The following is a 15,511-nucleotide window of genomic DNA, read 5'->3' as shown; positions in this document are numbered from 1 at the left end:
TGGCAACGTTGCCAGAACCCAAGGGCAACACAGGGAAAACACACACCAGGCGAGTCTTTTTGCTCGGGTGGAGTTTCACGTCATGTTTTATTATACACCTACACTCAATTTTTTTATCTCATATCCTTGGTGAACGAAAGAAAAATACGCATTTCAAGCCTCCTGCGTTTTGTCTCGGCTGTGCTCAGTTGTTTGCCTCCTGGTTGAAGAGTTCTCTCAACGTCTTCCCTCTGTGTGACTCTGTGTGTGTTCTCTTTCTTACGCACATTCTACTACTTTACCGTTGTTCTGTATGGCACCTGCTGTACAGTTAAGTGTTCCAATTCCCACATTATGAGGTCGTTATCCCATCCGAGTCGAGGAAGGGTGTTTGGCGTCAGAACAAGCGCGTCTCGAGACGGAGGCGATCTATAGGATGAGCAGCCATGGATAAGGTGAAAAAGGGTAGGTTGGCCAAGAGGGCCAAGTCCTTCAAAGAGGACATCATCGATATACTCTCCAACCTTCGTTCACCCCCAAACACCAACCAAGTGACCGTCAAACCAAAGGCACTGCCAATCACTACCAGTGTGACCAACGGAAACGAGAAAGATCACAAGAAAGAATTGCTTTGCCTCATTGAAGACCTGCCTTCGTGCATCACCCTCAATCAGCACTTCACCAACGTAATCAACAAAAACATACTTCAGGTAAATTGAATTGCCCAGACATCACTCTTTTGAATTTATCGTTGAGTAACTCATCTTTCGTTTTAGGTGAGATACGCCTTGAAGTTCTACGAAGATGTTGTGGTGAAAAATACTCTGGAATTGGTGGCCGGTTCTGCCTCTATTGTCTTGGAGAATGTTTTCAGTATTTTGACAGCATTGGGGAATGTCTCACCTCCATCGGGGGAGCACAGCTCTTCACTTATATCTGCCACAAATCTGGTGCACCAAGCACTTTCTCAACTCATTAGATGGTCAGACGACATTCTTCTTCAAACCACGACAAACGATGGCAGATCAACGCCTACAATCACTGCCGAATCTTCACTGCAATCAGAAGTTAGGACGGTCGTTGATGGCCTCAAAATCGCCATCAACGATCTCGTCCAGGTCGTTATACACAAAGCGGCCAACAAGATACCTCCACCGTCAACTCCGCAGTGCGCCTCGCCAGCTTTATACGACGCATCTCCGCTGAGGCCACTCAGCGACAAGGATACGTATGTTGAATGACTTAACCGATCCGTCTTTGCATCGACAAATCTAACATGTGTGTTTTTTTTCTTTATTTTGATACTAGTGTTGATGGTTTGTTACCCGCGCCCAGCCTCAATCGCGTTTCAAAATCCTCAGACGGAAGTTTGTTAGAGGACGCACCCGGTAGTGTAGATTGGAGCTCAGATTCGTTGCCCGAGGAGCTGGATCAATCCCCGCCACCGAAACCACCTTTACCTCTTAAAGGCCTACTTAGTGATTTTGGTATAGATTTTTCGTTTGAAACAATTGCAGCAACCTCTGTTTAAACAAAAAAAATCCGTTTTATTATTAAGTAGGCGAAATGGCCGCCTTGTCCATCCAGGATCCTCTAACTCCACCTCCGTTGCCGCCTAAAAAGAGATCCATAGGCGGCAGTTTATCGCCGATGGGCGGCTGGTCCATCAGTCCATTCAGCCCAGGCTGGGGGAACCCACCTGCGCTCCCAGATTTGGTGCCCAGCCAACCCTGGTTGAACGAGAGCTTTGATTCGGTTATGCACAGCAACTCGCTTGTCATGCACGGAATGTTTGAACGTCAGGTAAATATCTCTGTTTACCAACTAAAAACGGTGTGAATGAATCAACTAATAATTTGTCATAGACCCAATCGGGATGGGATTCGTCTCAGGAGCGCCGTAGAGACGTAACGATGGCAGCAAGTTCCACCAGCGTTTTCTCTTCATCTTCGACATCTTCATACGCATCGTACAACACATCTCATCACCAATCGTCCTCATCCGCTTTCCAGTGTTCGACTTCTACAGCCACCACTTTAGCCTCGACGAAAATGTCATCCAGCGAGGATAACGTGAACGTTCTTGCCGTGCCGCCAGCCTTACCGGTCAAACGCCGCCAACGAGCCAACAGATTGCCATCTCAATACGATAACGTCGATCAGGCAGATTGCGGCACTTCACCGTGTTCGTCGTTAGCCGGTTTTATGGCCGTCAAACAGGAGGAAATGTAAATTCATTAGCCATTCGCTTGTGTCTTATCGCCATTTTGATGACTCTTGTTTTGTTTTGTTTTTTCCCGTGTTACAGAGAAGCGTTTCATTTCAGCGAAGAGAAGCGAGTTCAAACTTCTTCAGCGGGTGGCGCTACCAGTACGACGGTGCAAATGCACCGCGAGTACAGCAGCCACGTCGAGCAACTGGTGACGATTAATAGCAGTGGCAGCGGAAATGCTCCACCACTTCCGCCCAAAAAGCGACACGTCAAAGAATACATGGCAGCTGTGGGCAAGTATTCGCAACCCAGCGAAGTCGAGATTTTTAGAAAGTCGATGGAAGCTTATTATCAAAAGGCTGCGCAATGGCAAACTCACAGCGAGTGCGAATCATTTCCATCGCGGAGCAATAGCTATATGGCCACCCCGTCGCTTTTGCCGCCAGTACTGCCACCCAAAAAAGGCCGATCGTCCATCAGCTACAGCGCGGCGTTGGCCCTACCTGAAATCCCGACAACGACGCCCGAAGCCGACTCGCGACCCACAACTCCACCCCGCGTTATGGCCGCAATCAAAGGACCACCTCCCATCACCACTAATGAAGCAGACAAAATCGACCCTGAATCGGACAACGAAGATGGAATGGAACAGATTGACCTTAGCGCAGATCTCGTCCTCAAGCAGCCAGAAGACGAAGGCCCCGAAGTTCGAGGCGGCGGCCTCGATGCGCTCATCACGCACGCAGCTAAACTCAACAAGGACGACTACCTCTATCAGACGGCCTTCTTGACGACATACAGAACGTTCATCACACCATCCGAGTTGACTCGCAAACTCATTCACAGGTTCCATCACTTTCTGCGGTCGCCAGATGTCCACCTCCAGCGGGTTGGCCGCAGCGCTTTCTCTTTGCTGATTGGCGTGGTGGACGATCTGGCCCTGTCGGAATTGGAAGACAAATTGATGCGTCAAATCATCGACTTTCAAAGCCAACTCATCCGCAGCGGAGATTTAGTCCTGGCCAAGGCGCTCAGGAAAAAGTTCCTGGAAAAATGCACTGCCCGCCGATTAAGAATTAATGTCGCTCAAATTCCTCCGGTGCCAGCCAGCCTTGGTGTAACGACGCGACAGAGTCACCTTTTGGACTTTAAATCGAGCGAGTTGGCTGAACAAATGACTCTGTTGGATGCTGAATTGTTTTTGCGCATCGAAATTCCCGAGGTGCTTGTATGGGCGCAGGAGCAGAACGAAGAAAAGTCGCCGAATTTGACGTTGTTTACCGAGCACTTTAACAAAATGTCGTACTGGGCCCGTTCGAGGATTCTGGAACAAGCAGAAGCCCGTGACCGGGAACGATACGTCGTTAAATACATCAAGATCATGAAGCATTTGAGGCGACTGAACAATTTCAATTCGTATCTTGCCTTGCTCTCCGCACTCGATTCAGCGCCCGTGCGTCGATTGGAGTGGCAAAAATCCATCACTGACGGACTACAGGTAAATTACTGCATCGTAGCTCGTCATTCATTGTGACTTGAAATGCTCATTATTCTTATTTGATTCAGGAATATTGTGCGCTGATTGACAGTTCGTCTTCCTTCCGAGCTTACCGACAGGCATTGGCTGAAACGCAGCCCCCGTGTATCCCGTACATTGGCCTTATCCTGCAGGACCTGACCTTCGTACACATTGGCAATCCGGACACGTTAAGCGACAACCGGATTAATTTTGGCAAACGCTGGCAGCAGTTCCATATTATAGAGAATATGCGACGCTTTCAGAAATGTCACTATCAATTCAAACGCAACGATCGCATCGTCGCCTTTTTCAACGAGTTTAATGACTCTCTTTGCGAGGAGTCCATGTGGCAAATTTCCGAATCTATCAGGCCGAGAGGATCGAATAACAGTTCCTCCGCGGCCAAAAAATGAGAGAGAGAGAGAGAGTGAAAAAACGAACCGACAGTCTTATTATTTCATCAGACAATTTGTTTTTACTCTACCGAAAATCACACTTATGTTACAAATACCCAGAAATGTTTTTAAATAAGGAAACGTCAGCTACAAAATATTTTATCGTCGTGTATGTTTTTAACATCCTAAACGAAGGGTCGTTATTGTTTTGTAAACCTGTTATTCATGGCGTATGTTTTAATCGTGTATTGTTGTTTTGTATCGTGTCAGTGTTTATTAGGAAACAGAAACCAGTCGTTACGGGCCATTTGAATCGTCCTTAAAGCAGTGAAACGTTTCTACTTGAATTATGGCAGAATGTACTGAATCATGTTATAACCGAATATAGCCTGATACGGGCAATGGTGTATGTGAATGTTCAAAATCGTTCATGGCGTGAAATGTTTCGTGTACTTCAAATTCGAATCAAAAAGACGAAAAAAGAACGGACGTACACACACGGATGTTCTGCAGTGAAATTACTAAGACTTAATGATGATCGAATGTTGCATTTTTCGTTGCGTTTGTTATTATTGGCGGTTGTCCCAAGCTGCTTTCAATCCATTGTGACCCCTCAGCCCTCACCCCATCTCTACGCGTCAGTCTTGCTATTTTGTTCACTAGCCCGTTGTTGGTTTTCTAGAGCCTCACCTCTAAAAAATTGGATATTGGAATAAATATTATATAATCAAATGGCGTCTGGTTTACTTTGAAATTAAAAATCACGATTATTACAAACAAATATGGCAAAATTCGAATATCCCATGACCTTGACTGTTATGCCGCCAAAAATCTGACCGTGGATCAGCTGTTTTCTCTAGTCTCTTATTGGTTGTTTTTACAAGACACACGTGCATCGTTGATGCACTTTAGGCTTTGATTAATGTCCCTGTGCATATATTAATACCTCTCCATTGAGCATTGGTATTTGGCAAAAAGCCAAAGACCTTCAGTTGATTCCGATCTTACTGACGAAACAGTCGATAGCAGTCGTGACTGTCATACGTTTCGTAAACACAGCAAGACAATGGAATCAAAAACCAAGGAAACAGAAGTGAATAAACAAGTCGACGAATGTGTTATTGTACCAGATATTGAAAAACTTTTGGAACGAGATTCTTACTTGAAACCCCACGAAGGAGAGATTCGGCAAAGGTAAATTATTTTGACAGCAGCCAGTTAAAACACGTGATTAATTCCAACATTTGAATGTAATATTTGTGTGTTTATTTAGGTATGCTAGGTTTGAAAAGTTGAAGAAACAAATTTGCCAATGTGAAGGCGGTATTGATAAATTCACATCAGCTTATAAATCATTTGGCATACATATTGGTGAAGACAATAGTGTTTCTTGCAAAGAATGGGCACCTGGAGCTCGTCAGTTGTATCTTTATGGAGATTTCAGTAAGATATGTTCTTCTAAAAATTTTCTATTACAACTGACTAACATTTTTAATAATTTTAATGCTGCAGATGGCTGGGAGAAAAAGAGAAATCCATATGAGAAACTTGACTTTGGAAAATGGCAGTTGCATTTACCTGCAAATCCGGATGGAACCTGCCCAATCAAACATGGTTCTAAAATAAAGGTAGTTCTACATCTGTTAATGATTTTTTTCAAATTATGGAGTAATTAAATAGTATATTCTTTTTAGGTAGTTGTTGAAACAGAAGATGGATCGTTGCTGGATAGATTGTCTCCATGGGCAACTTATGTTGTTCAGCCCCCACCCAATGAAGGCTGTGCCTACCAACAAGTGGTTTGGAATCCACAACATGTATAGAAAAGATCATTACTTTTGTGTTGATATATTAATTAATTTAAAATATTTTTATTAGAAATATGAATTTAAGCATTCGCGCCCGAAACGACCGAATAGTCTTAGAATCTACGAGTGCCATGTAGGTATCGCCACCACGGAAGGAAAAGTTGGATCTTACAAGGAATTTAGAGAAAATGTCATACCGCGCATAGTAAAACTTGGTATTGTAATGATTTGGGAATCAGGGAATGAATTTAAGCGCAAAGTGAATTGCATCCGCCTTATATCTGATAACCGTAGGTTACAACGCTCTTCAGCTGATGGCTATTATGGAGCATGCATATTATGGTAGCTTTGGATACCAAGTTACCAGCTTCTATGCAGCTTCAAGGTATTAAAAAAAAATGTTATTTAAAATAAGATTTAACATTTGAGGAATGAATTTTAGCCGATTTGGGACCCCTGAAGAATTGAAGGAGTTGGTGGATGTAGCCCATTCTCATGGTCTCATCGTTCTTCTGGATGTCGTCCATTCTCACGCTTCCAAAAATGTTCTAGATGGTCTCAATCGATTTGATGGGACAGACTCTTGCTTTTTTCATGGAGGTGTGCGAGGTCAACATGCATTGTGGGATAGTCGACTTTTTGATTACCAAAAGTAAGAATTCATTTGTTATCGTTTGTTTCTTTAGTTTCGACCTAATATGTGATATTTTTTCTTTAGTTGGGAGGTACTACGCTTTTTGCTCTCTAATCTAAGGTGGTACATGGAAGAGTACCAATTCGATGGATTCCGGTAAATCTGATTTACTGTTTAGTTGTTGTGCATGTAATAATGCCTTTTATTTGCCCTTTTTAGTTTTGACGGTGTCACATCTATGCTGTACCACTCACGTGGAATTGGCCAAGGATTTAGCGGAGACTATGAGGAATATTTTGGCTTAAATACAGACACCGATGCTGTGTGCTACTTAATGATGGCAAACAATATTTTGCATGAATTTTATCCGGATGTCATCACTATAGCTGAAGTATTATATCGTTAATTTTAAATTTTTTGCTATAGTTTGCTCTGAGATAATTTTTGAAAATGGTCCTAAAATAGTCCTTGTCAATTCTAGGATGTGTCTGGTATGCCAGCTTTGTGCAGACCAGTAAGTGAAGGCGGTGGAGGATTTGATTACCGTTTGGGAATGGCTATTCCAGATAAGTGGATCCAATTGTTAAAAGAATACAAAGATGAAGACTGGGACATTGGAAACCTAGTTCACACTTTGACTAATAGACGATGGATGGAGAAAACCATCGCGTACGCTGAATCGCACGATCAGGTCGATACAATTTTACTTAATTAAAATGTAGTTTTGTTAAAGGTTTATTTGAAAATATATATAGGCCTTGGTGGGTGATAAAACAATCGCTTTTTGGATGATGGATAAGGAAATGTACACAAACATGTCAGTATTATCACAATCGTCGCCAGTGATTGATCGCGGTATGGCTTTGCACAAAATGATCCGGCTCATTACACACGCTTTGGGCGGAGAAGGTTATCTCAATTTTATTGGTAAGTTTGTTTATACATGTAATAAGGTTTTGTAAGAAAATTAATTTCAAAGTATTTCAAAATTAGGGAATGAGTTTGGCCATCCCGAATGGTTGGATTTCCCTCGCGTTGGCAACAACGAGTCGTTTCACTATGCTCGGAGACAATGGAATCTCGTTGATAATCCTTTACTCAAATATCATTACCTGAACGATTTCGATGCTGCAATGAACCATTTAGAAGAACAATACGGATGGCTTCAAAAGGATCCGGTAACGGAAATAACTTTAATAGCAATACTTAACTTGAGTGATTTCAATTTCTTCATTTATGCAGGCTTACATGAGCACAAAGCACGAAGGAGACAAAGTCATCTCATTTGATCGAGCTGGTCTAGTGTTTGTCTTCAACTTTAATTCAACCAAAAGCTATACCGACTACCGTGTTGCCATACCAACCGCTGGGAAATATCGTATCGTGCTAGACTCGGATGACAAGAAGTTTGGCGGTCACGGACGATTGGACCATAATACTGATTTTTTCTCCCTTGAGGAACCTTTTGGAGGACATCCTCATTCACTGATGGTATACTATATCCTCCTAGATTGTACAATGTCTTTAACTAGCAAACACTTTGTTTACAGGTGTATGCTCCATGTCGGACGTGCTTTGTCTTGGCCCGAGTCGATTGAAAGGCTCTCCAAATAGCTCTACGCTCAACGAAGGGAAGCTACTAGTTAAAAATATTTCAGTGACTGGCTCGGATGAGCTGATAGATGTCATATTTGCCAGTTAGGATTGTAGGTCGATTTGTCTGTTATGGGCTTGGATTTTTAACGCATAATGAAATAGATTAAATAACAGCGATATTAAATTTTGTTAAAGCACGAGTATCCGTGCGTTTAATCGGTGCCGTGGGATTCATTCAGATCTTTATCTTTTATCCCTGTACATTACAAACAATCACTGTAATAAGAACACACATCTTTTGGTCGCAGGCAAACGGCACTACGCGGTAAAACGGAAGAACACGGTTAAAATAGTTTGGCATTATTTTTAGTACAAACCACATTGAAGGCAGAATAGTTTCATTTTTGATTTTAAAAGGCAAAAAGAAAGAAAAGAAAAAAAAACGTTCAAAAGGCACGGCAGCGATTTCGTTGACGGAGATTGGAAGAAACATCGATCACATGCACACCACATCAGATCTAAACAAATTAAAGTTCTAGTGATTGATACAGCAATCGCGCACGCGAGGGAAGTTAAGAGGGAATGGTATAACAAACAATGACATTAAACAGTAATGCAAGCGATTGTTAGTTGTTATCATCTTAATTCAAGAGAAAAACATTGTTAGCAATCGACAAGCCGAACTAGAGACGACTTTCGGGATGGCACAACCTCCGTGATGTGAGGGTCACTTGATTTAGAGGTAATTGGTTCTCTTCTTTTTTGTTAAATGGCAGCTTTGATTTCAGTTGGGCAGGCTTATGACAGACATGTCTTTTTCTTTTCACACAACAGATAGACATTCATGTCATTCTTGCCTTTTACAAAGACTGTGCCCCGTTTTTCAAAATTGTAACGCTCTTCTAGAACTTGAACGCAAGCTTCTGTCGTTTGAACTCGTCCATGAACACCAGTTGAGTCCATCCGACTGGCAATGTTGACGGCATCGCCCCAAATATCGTAATGCAATTTGGACATGGTTCCGATGCCTCCAGTCATGACACCGGCTGTAACGTCGCCGCAGTTGTAACCGATGCGAATAATCAGGTTGAATTCCAGTAGATTTTGATTAAAATTTTGGAGAACACATTGCATCTGTTGGGCAAAGTCGATCAGTTCGAAGAGATGCTGATGACGGTGAGAGTTGCGTGAACGGACCTCCGAGTTCAATCCCGATGCGGCCATGTAAGTACTACCAATCGTCTTGATTTTATCAACATTCTTGAACTGAGGCTGGCCAAGAAGCTCGTCGAAATCACTAATAAGCTCATTAAGAACGCGCAAGTATTCGCGCCCACCTAGATACGATTCGTCGTACATCTCGTTGAAGTTGACAAGGCTGGCGAAGAGGATGCCGGCCTGGCGGTGGTTTTCCGAATAACCGGGGCGAGCTCTCATTCTCTCGACAACGTGCGGGGGAAGTAGATTATGCAGCAACCAATCAGCTTGATCTCTCAGATTTTGCACTTTGGCTTTGCCCCTGGCAGCCACTGTGTTACAGTGGAAACTCAATCGGAAGCTGATTTCAAATTCTCGATTCAAGAAACAGACCAATAGCAGCAGCAGAAGTAGGTGTAAAATAATCTCGTAGCATAAAGCCAGCTCTGTTTTCTCATAGTCTGTTTCTCCATAGTTGGGATTTCCGTCGTTGCTGCCACTGGAATTGGTGTTGAGAGTAATGGAATCGCAGGGACAAACGGGCGTGGAGACGAGGACAATAAGGAGAAGGGCGGCCAGGGCAGCTAAGGCGTTCTTCATCCAACAGTTGAGTTGTGTAAAGTTGCAAAAATGAACCAGACTGAAGAAAAAGAGATACCAGAATATGCGACTGGACTCTTCCTTCTCTTCGACTACTCGACAGCCAAAGTTGGACATGACCGCCAAAACAGGTAAGCTCATGAGCAGAGCACCGCAGACGTGCCACGAATACCAGCGGGTACACCAGTTGTGAACGATGGAGAAGAAATTCCGGCCAACTGCATCCTCGCGACACAAGTTGTGCAGGAATACGACACTGGTCGCCAACAAAATCAGCGCCCCCCAGACGAAGACGACTCCCCACGGCCATGAAAATTCAAAATGAACGAAGCATGACACCGAAATCAGCACAAAAGTGACGGCCGAGACTAAGATATCCAGATAGGTATTGTAAGTTGGCGAGGCCAATGTTAAGCGGGCCCCTGGCTGGTCTGGCTGGTGAGCTCGAGCTCGATATTCCTTAACAAAAATAACAAGTTTACCACAATGGTTTTAATGATGTAAACTAAATATATTAATGAATATACCTTTTCCATTGCAGCGTCGATGAAAAACAGTGTGACCTGACTCAAAGGCGGACGCATAAAGTAGACACGATGTGACTCGTCTTCTTGAATGCACCGGATCATGGCCAAATCTGATTGTTTCCGAAGTTGATGGAATCGACTGAGGCTGGCGTGAAGCCCGACACTATTTTCTGTTACGGCACCTTCCAGTTCTGCCAGCTCATCTTTGTTGTAGAGAGCCAGACTCATACTAGTAGGTGAACGTTCCATATCAGCAATACCGCCTGTGCCAAGTTGTGAAGCGGTAGAGGCAGTTGGTCTGCGCTGCAACGTGTTGGGTGTGCTAGTAGCTCCTTGCGCTTTCATGAAGGATTCGACGGACGGGAAGAGCGACAATTCATCTGTTCTACCATTCTGACCAGCCGGGCAGACGATCGCATTGCTACTTCGCATTTCCACGGACATCGGAGCTAACAAAGTGCCGTAATAGAAAACATCAGAACTGCATTAAGGTAAAAGTATGTGTGTAAAAAATTTACCTGCAGACAAAGGAGATAACTCGTCCTGCTGTGAACGTTGGGCATGATAATGGATATTTTTCTTTTTACGATCCTGACTCACAGAGCGGGACGATCTCAGTGGGGCGGAATCGCATGGCAAGTTGCAATTGCTATCGCTACTAGTGGGCACTTCATCCAAAATATCCAAGATACTGGGAAGTGAATTGGCTTTTTTACTGTTAGCATTAGCATTCACGTTATTTCCGCTAATTGGGACAAGAGAAGGGACACCTGAACCAGACGGCAAAGATATCGTGGGGTCGGTTTCATCCAACCACAAAGCCGAAAATTCAGCAGTTGTAGTATCTTCAACGTTTAAATCGTTTTTCCGACCCAAAACAAAGTAAGTTTTCAAACCTATTGTAGAAAAAAACAAAAAACAAACATACTAATCGAATAATTCATTCAGCAAGGGTATACAACAAACCGTGATAGACGGCCCCTTCCTCGGAGAAATAGGCTTGTTGGTCTAGTAGAGCAAATGTGGCCTGCGATACGTGGACTTGACTGGGCTTCCCTGTCGACTCCATTTGATTAGCCAGAGTGACATCATTCGACCAAACGTCAAATTTAAATCGTTTGACGCCGACTATACCACATAGTACGGTGCCAGTGTGAACGCCAACTCGCATACTAACATTCTCACCACGCTCCTCATCGAAGCGTCCGATAGCTTCTATCATGCTAAGGCCCATGTCGACGCAACATCCAGCGTGGTCCAGTCGTGGTTCCGGACAACCTGCTACGCAGTAGTAGCAGTCACCCAATGTTGAAATTTTCTCGCAACCATGTGTACCACACAGCAAGTCAAAGCGACCAAACAAATCGTTTAGCAACCCGACCAGTTGTTCTGCCGTTTTGTTGGAGCTCATTTGCGTAAAACCTACTATGTCAGCAAAGAGAATGCTGACATTTTCCATTCGATGCATGTTGAAGGGACGGAATATGGTTCGTAACTGATCGTTGACTCCAGACGAGAGCTTGCTGCCACGATATTTGTCTTCATTAGACCGATCGTCGTTGTCTTCATCGAGGTCATCGTCTCCATGACCGTCTTTCATTAGCCAATCAGCTACTTTTGGAGGCATAACAGAACGAATCATTTTTTCTTTTAATTGTGCTTCTTCTTCTAGTTCTCGACTGAAAAATAAAAAGAAACAAGGTAATAATTAATAAAATTTTGTTGATCATAATCTTTCTGGCCGAGCACTAACCGAACGAGAAGTAGCTGTCCAACTTTCAGGAAGGTGCAACGCATTCGCACCTGAGTCATAATGAAAATATGAATGCCAATAAGATGAACGCCCAAGTGAAGTAACGCTCGGACAAGAGTTGCGGCAGCATTGGTCTCGCAGGACGCCACAAAGATAGAGAGTGCCTCAACAGCCACGGAATAGAGACTGCTGATACCGATGCACATGTATAAGGGTAGCGGGATTACGGTGTAGATAAGTAAGAGGGCCTCCATGGACAAGGCGAGTAGGCCGGCAGGAGAAACTTCACCTTCGATAATGGTACCATGTCGGCACGTCAAATGGGCGGGAAGTGTCACCAAACAAACGGAGATGGCCATAAGGCAGGAGAAGAGCAAATGGTGATTTTGGTAAACTGATGTCAGCGTAAGACAGAAAGCCAATGCAGAAAGGAATAGCATGACAAGGCAGGAGACGGCGAAGGCTAGCCAATGATGGATTGTGACGGCGCTGAAATAAACACACCAGGAAAGCGAAACGATGAACACGTAGAGCAGAGCGAGCTGGAAACGTAGACGAATTTGTGGAAACGTGCTCCGCCAATATTGACCCTCCAGGATGTCCGAGTCAAAGCGAGGGATCCACCAAAACGGTGAAGCCCGGTGGAAGAGCAAGGAATGCTTTCGCATGTTATCCTTATTCCCGCTTCGGCAAGATGAACGGCGAGACATGTTGACTGTCGGCCTCTGAGGCAGAGCGGTAAGGATGTTGCGCTGGTGGATTCTCACCCTTTCTGCACTATGGTTAGTCATCTTTGCTCATCACTTTCCCAACCTGAATGTTGAGGGTAAGATATGGGGAAAATACGTCTCATTCTCAAAATTCAATATTTTTGATTGGTTTGCAAGACATAAGAAAGCCTGTTCTTTCATAACCCTTCACAGAATGTCAACGAATAACTTTTTTTGAATGAAAACTGTCTAGGGTTAAAGTCATCTGTGTATATGTTACTAATGGTGAGTGGAAAGCATTAGCTTGTTCTATTGTCACATACATGCATTCCAGCACATCAGTGGCGGTCCAGCCCATCTGTGGTGGTCCAGCCCATCGGTTGGCATTACTACAGAATATGACTTGTTAGCAATACTGTTTTAACAACTTTGGGCTACGAAACCAAGAGTTGTCAAATCCAGTTATGAATTCTGGGTGATATTTTGAAGTTAGAGACCTTCACAGTGGAACTAGAATGCTAACAACAAAGTTACGGTGTTAGAATAAGAGCCATCACAACAGACAAGTGTTATTAACAATACCATAGTTTTATATTTCAGCACAAGTGTCGGTAAGCGAGTGCATACAGTGGCAGCCAAAGCAAACAGTTAATACAGGCTCAGAGTAACATTTTCACTTTTCATCTGCTCACCTCCGACTTACACACGGGGCTATCTAGCCACAACACAAAACTTTGATAATATGAAACGTTAACTAATCTTCATGGATTTGGCGACAAGACCTTTTCGTCATTTTCTCATTTAAAAGAGATTAATTGAAAAACGTTTTGTATCATCATATTCTCACGTGAATGTGTGGGAGGAGTCTTGACTAAGACAGACAGCCGCTCCTTCTATCTGCCACATTCCTTCCCCTCCCTCCATGAAACATCGCCATTTGGTAACTCTGCTGGCTGTCAAACTTGGCTATTTCAGATTTTAGAAAAAGTTTGGGAAATATAGTCAATAAAACCAATTAGTTTTAGTTTTGAAAACATTTATGAAAACTGGATCGTTGATATATTGTTGCCATTAGAACGTGTAAGAGAAAGAAACCAAAATGCAAATTATTAATGGAATTGACATTTTTACAAGTTGTCAAAAAAGTACAGGGGATCGTCTGAAGGATCTTATTTGAAAAAGTTGTGTGTGTTGTGTTTATATTTTTTTGTCAGGTTGTGGCAACAAGACAAATACATGACTGATATAATGATTTTGCAAAACTGGAGAGCTTCTTCGGCCGCCGCCATTTCTTTCTTCGATCATGACGTCATTTGGTAAGAGCCATCTGAAAGGTTGCTGAACCCGGCTTCTAGAAGGGAAATTATTTGCTTCAACAATTTATTTTTTGGCTTTTCGAACTTGACGATTAGAGATCTAGAAATGATGCCAGTCAATAAAAAAAACAAGTGGTTCAACTTTTACATAATTTCAAAATGGCTACATCGCGCTATGATTACCGGTTAGACGAAGGTAACTTGACAAGAATTGAATAATAGTCCTGAAGAATGAGAAGATTTTTTTTTCTGTAGCAGTAGTCGAATATTTGACATTCGACATTGAAGATTTTATTCCAAATGTTCTGTTACGTTGCAGTGTAAGTTACAACCCTCACGAGGAATCCAAGGCTGTATGAAAATATGCTGGTTGTAAATTTTCCGAATTTATTACCTTTTCAAAGTTGTTCTTTCCAACATTTTATTATTAAGTAGGTTGTTTTACAATTCGCTTTTTGTAGTCATAAGTTCTGGTTTAAACCGCTTATTGCGTACATAAATCAACCCCGATTGAGGTAAAATGTCATTTATTACTTCCACGTCAGGACAGATTTGATTGGATACCACTTTCCGCTGGATCAATCTACTTTAACGGAAGGTCAACGAACTTTTTTTGTTTGCAAAATAATAATTATAAAAAATAAAAAACGATTGATTTGATAATAATTCATACTGGCGCGGTTCATGTATGCATATTTATATTTTACAGATTACCTGGATTTCTGCTTCTTTAATTAAGCGGATATTTATGATTCATTTGTGGACGCTATTCTATGTCAAATCTGTGCGTGCCATGTTCTGTCCTTTCGCACTTGAATTTATTTCTGCCCATTAAAGACGTTTGCTTCAAATCTTTTATCATTTATTTTTCATCGAATATCTTAATCAAGATTTTAGTAAAAATCTTGAAATTTACAAAATCTACAAATACGTAAAATCTGTCACATCTATTTTTTTAACCAGTAATAAAATTTTACAGACAAACGACGAGGCTACTTTTATATGCTTTTATTGAAGCCATATCATTTTTAATCCAAGGATTTCACCAAACATATAGTTCCCCATTCTAATTATTTTAGCTGTTTGTTGCGAGCAAATGACGAAGATCGAAGAGTATTAACTATGAACAACTTTTCGCGCCAGAGCAGACCAGAGAAAGTTCCATCGAAAATGTGCGCTCAACAACAATGAAATCAAGGAAGAACCTGACAACGTCGTATTCGCTTCTCACGAATTATAATGAGCTTGAGTAAAATTTTTTGACAC

At 42.5% G+C, this 15,511-nt stretch overlaps 3 protein-coding genes across 6 annotated transcripts; 2 read left to right on the top strand and 1 right to left on the bottom strand.

The window, feature by feature from the left end:
* Positions 1–4,836, top strand: LOC124314404 (rap guanine nucleotide exchange factor 1-like). Of its 2 annotated transcripts, none has more exons than XM_046779546.1 (7): positions 1–689; positions 756–1,207; positions 1,288–1,466; positions 1,541–1,782; positions 1,845–2,206; positions 2,287–3,688; positions 3,757–4,836. In XM_046779546.1, the coding sequence occupies exons 1-7, from the start codon at positions 426–428 to the stop codon at positions 4,120–4,122; spliced, it is 3,267 nt and encodes a 1,088-aa protein (XP_046635502.1). In that variant the 5' UTR covers positions 1–425; the 3' UTR covers positions 4,123–4,836. The 2 variants fall into 2 exon arrangements, with proteins under 2 accessions (XP_046635502.1, XP_046635501.1); XM_046779545.1 differs by having other exon boundaries at positions 2–689; positions 1,538–1,782.
* A 206-nt stretch (positions 4,837–5,042) lies between these two features.
* LOC124314426 (1,4-alpha-glucan-branching enzyme-like) lies at positions 5,043–8,319 on the top strand. The gene is made up of 14 exons (XM_046779607.1): positions 5,043–5,298; positions 5,378–5,547; positions 5,617–5,732; positions 5,799–5,921; positions 5,983–6,127; positions 6,207–6,297; positions 6,355–6,564; positions 6,631–6,702; positions 6,766–6,937; positions 7,028–7,237; positions 7,302–7,473; positions 7,540–7,724; positions 7,789–8,037; positions 8,097–8,319. Exons 1-14 carry the CDS (start codon positions 5,171–5,173, stop codon positions 8,142–8,144), a joined length of 2,091 nt encoding a protein of 696 aa, XP_046635563.1. The 5' UTR covers positions 5,043–5,170; the 3' UTR covers positions 8,145–8,319.
* A 2-nt stretch (positions 8,320–8,321) lies between these two features.
* LOC124314399 (adenylate cyclase type 9-like) lies at positions 8,322–14,519 on the bottom strand. Of its 3 annotated transcripts, XM_046779533.1 has the most exons (8): positions 14,429–14,519; positions 13,512–14,345; positions 13,253–13,447; positions 12,220–13,032; positions 11,433–12,145; positions 10,985–11,362; positions 10,467–10,915; positions 8,322–10,398 (listed from the first exon to the last, which is right to left on the bottom strand). In XM_046779533.1, exons 4-8 carry the CDS (start codon positions 13,008–13,010, stop codon positions 8,941–8,943), a joined length of 3,789 nt encoding a protein of 1,262 aa, XP_046635489.1. In that variant the 5' UTR covers positions 13,011–13,032; positions 13,253–13,447; positions 13,512–14,345; positions 14,429–14,519; the 3' UTR covers positions 8,322–8,940. The 3 variants fall into 3 exon arrangements, with proteins under 3 accessions (XP_046635489.1, XP_046635490.1, XP_046635488.1); XM_046779534.1 differs by lacking the exons at positions 13,253–13,447; positions 14,429–14,519 and having other exon boundaries at positions 13,512–13,837; XM_046779532.1 differs by lacking the exons at positions 13,253–13,447; positions 14,429–14,519 and having other exon boundaries at positions 13,622–13,836.
* Between the last annotated feature and the right edge of the window lie 992 nt (positions 14,520–15,511).

The sequence above is a fragment of the Daphnia pulicaria genome, chromosome 10 (genome assembly GCF_021234035.1).
Source record: "Daphnia pulicaria isolate SC F1-1A chromosome 10, SC_F0-13Bv2, whole genome shotgun sequence".
Lineage (NCBI taxonomy): Eukaryota > Metazoa > Arthropoda > Branchiopoda > Diplostraca > Daphniidae > Daphnia > Daphnia pulicaria.
This window is presented reverse-complemented; position numbering and strand designations above follow the sequence as displayed.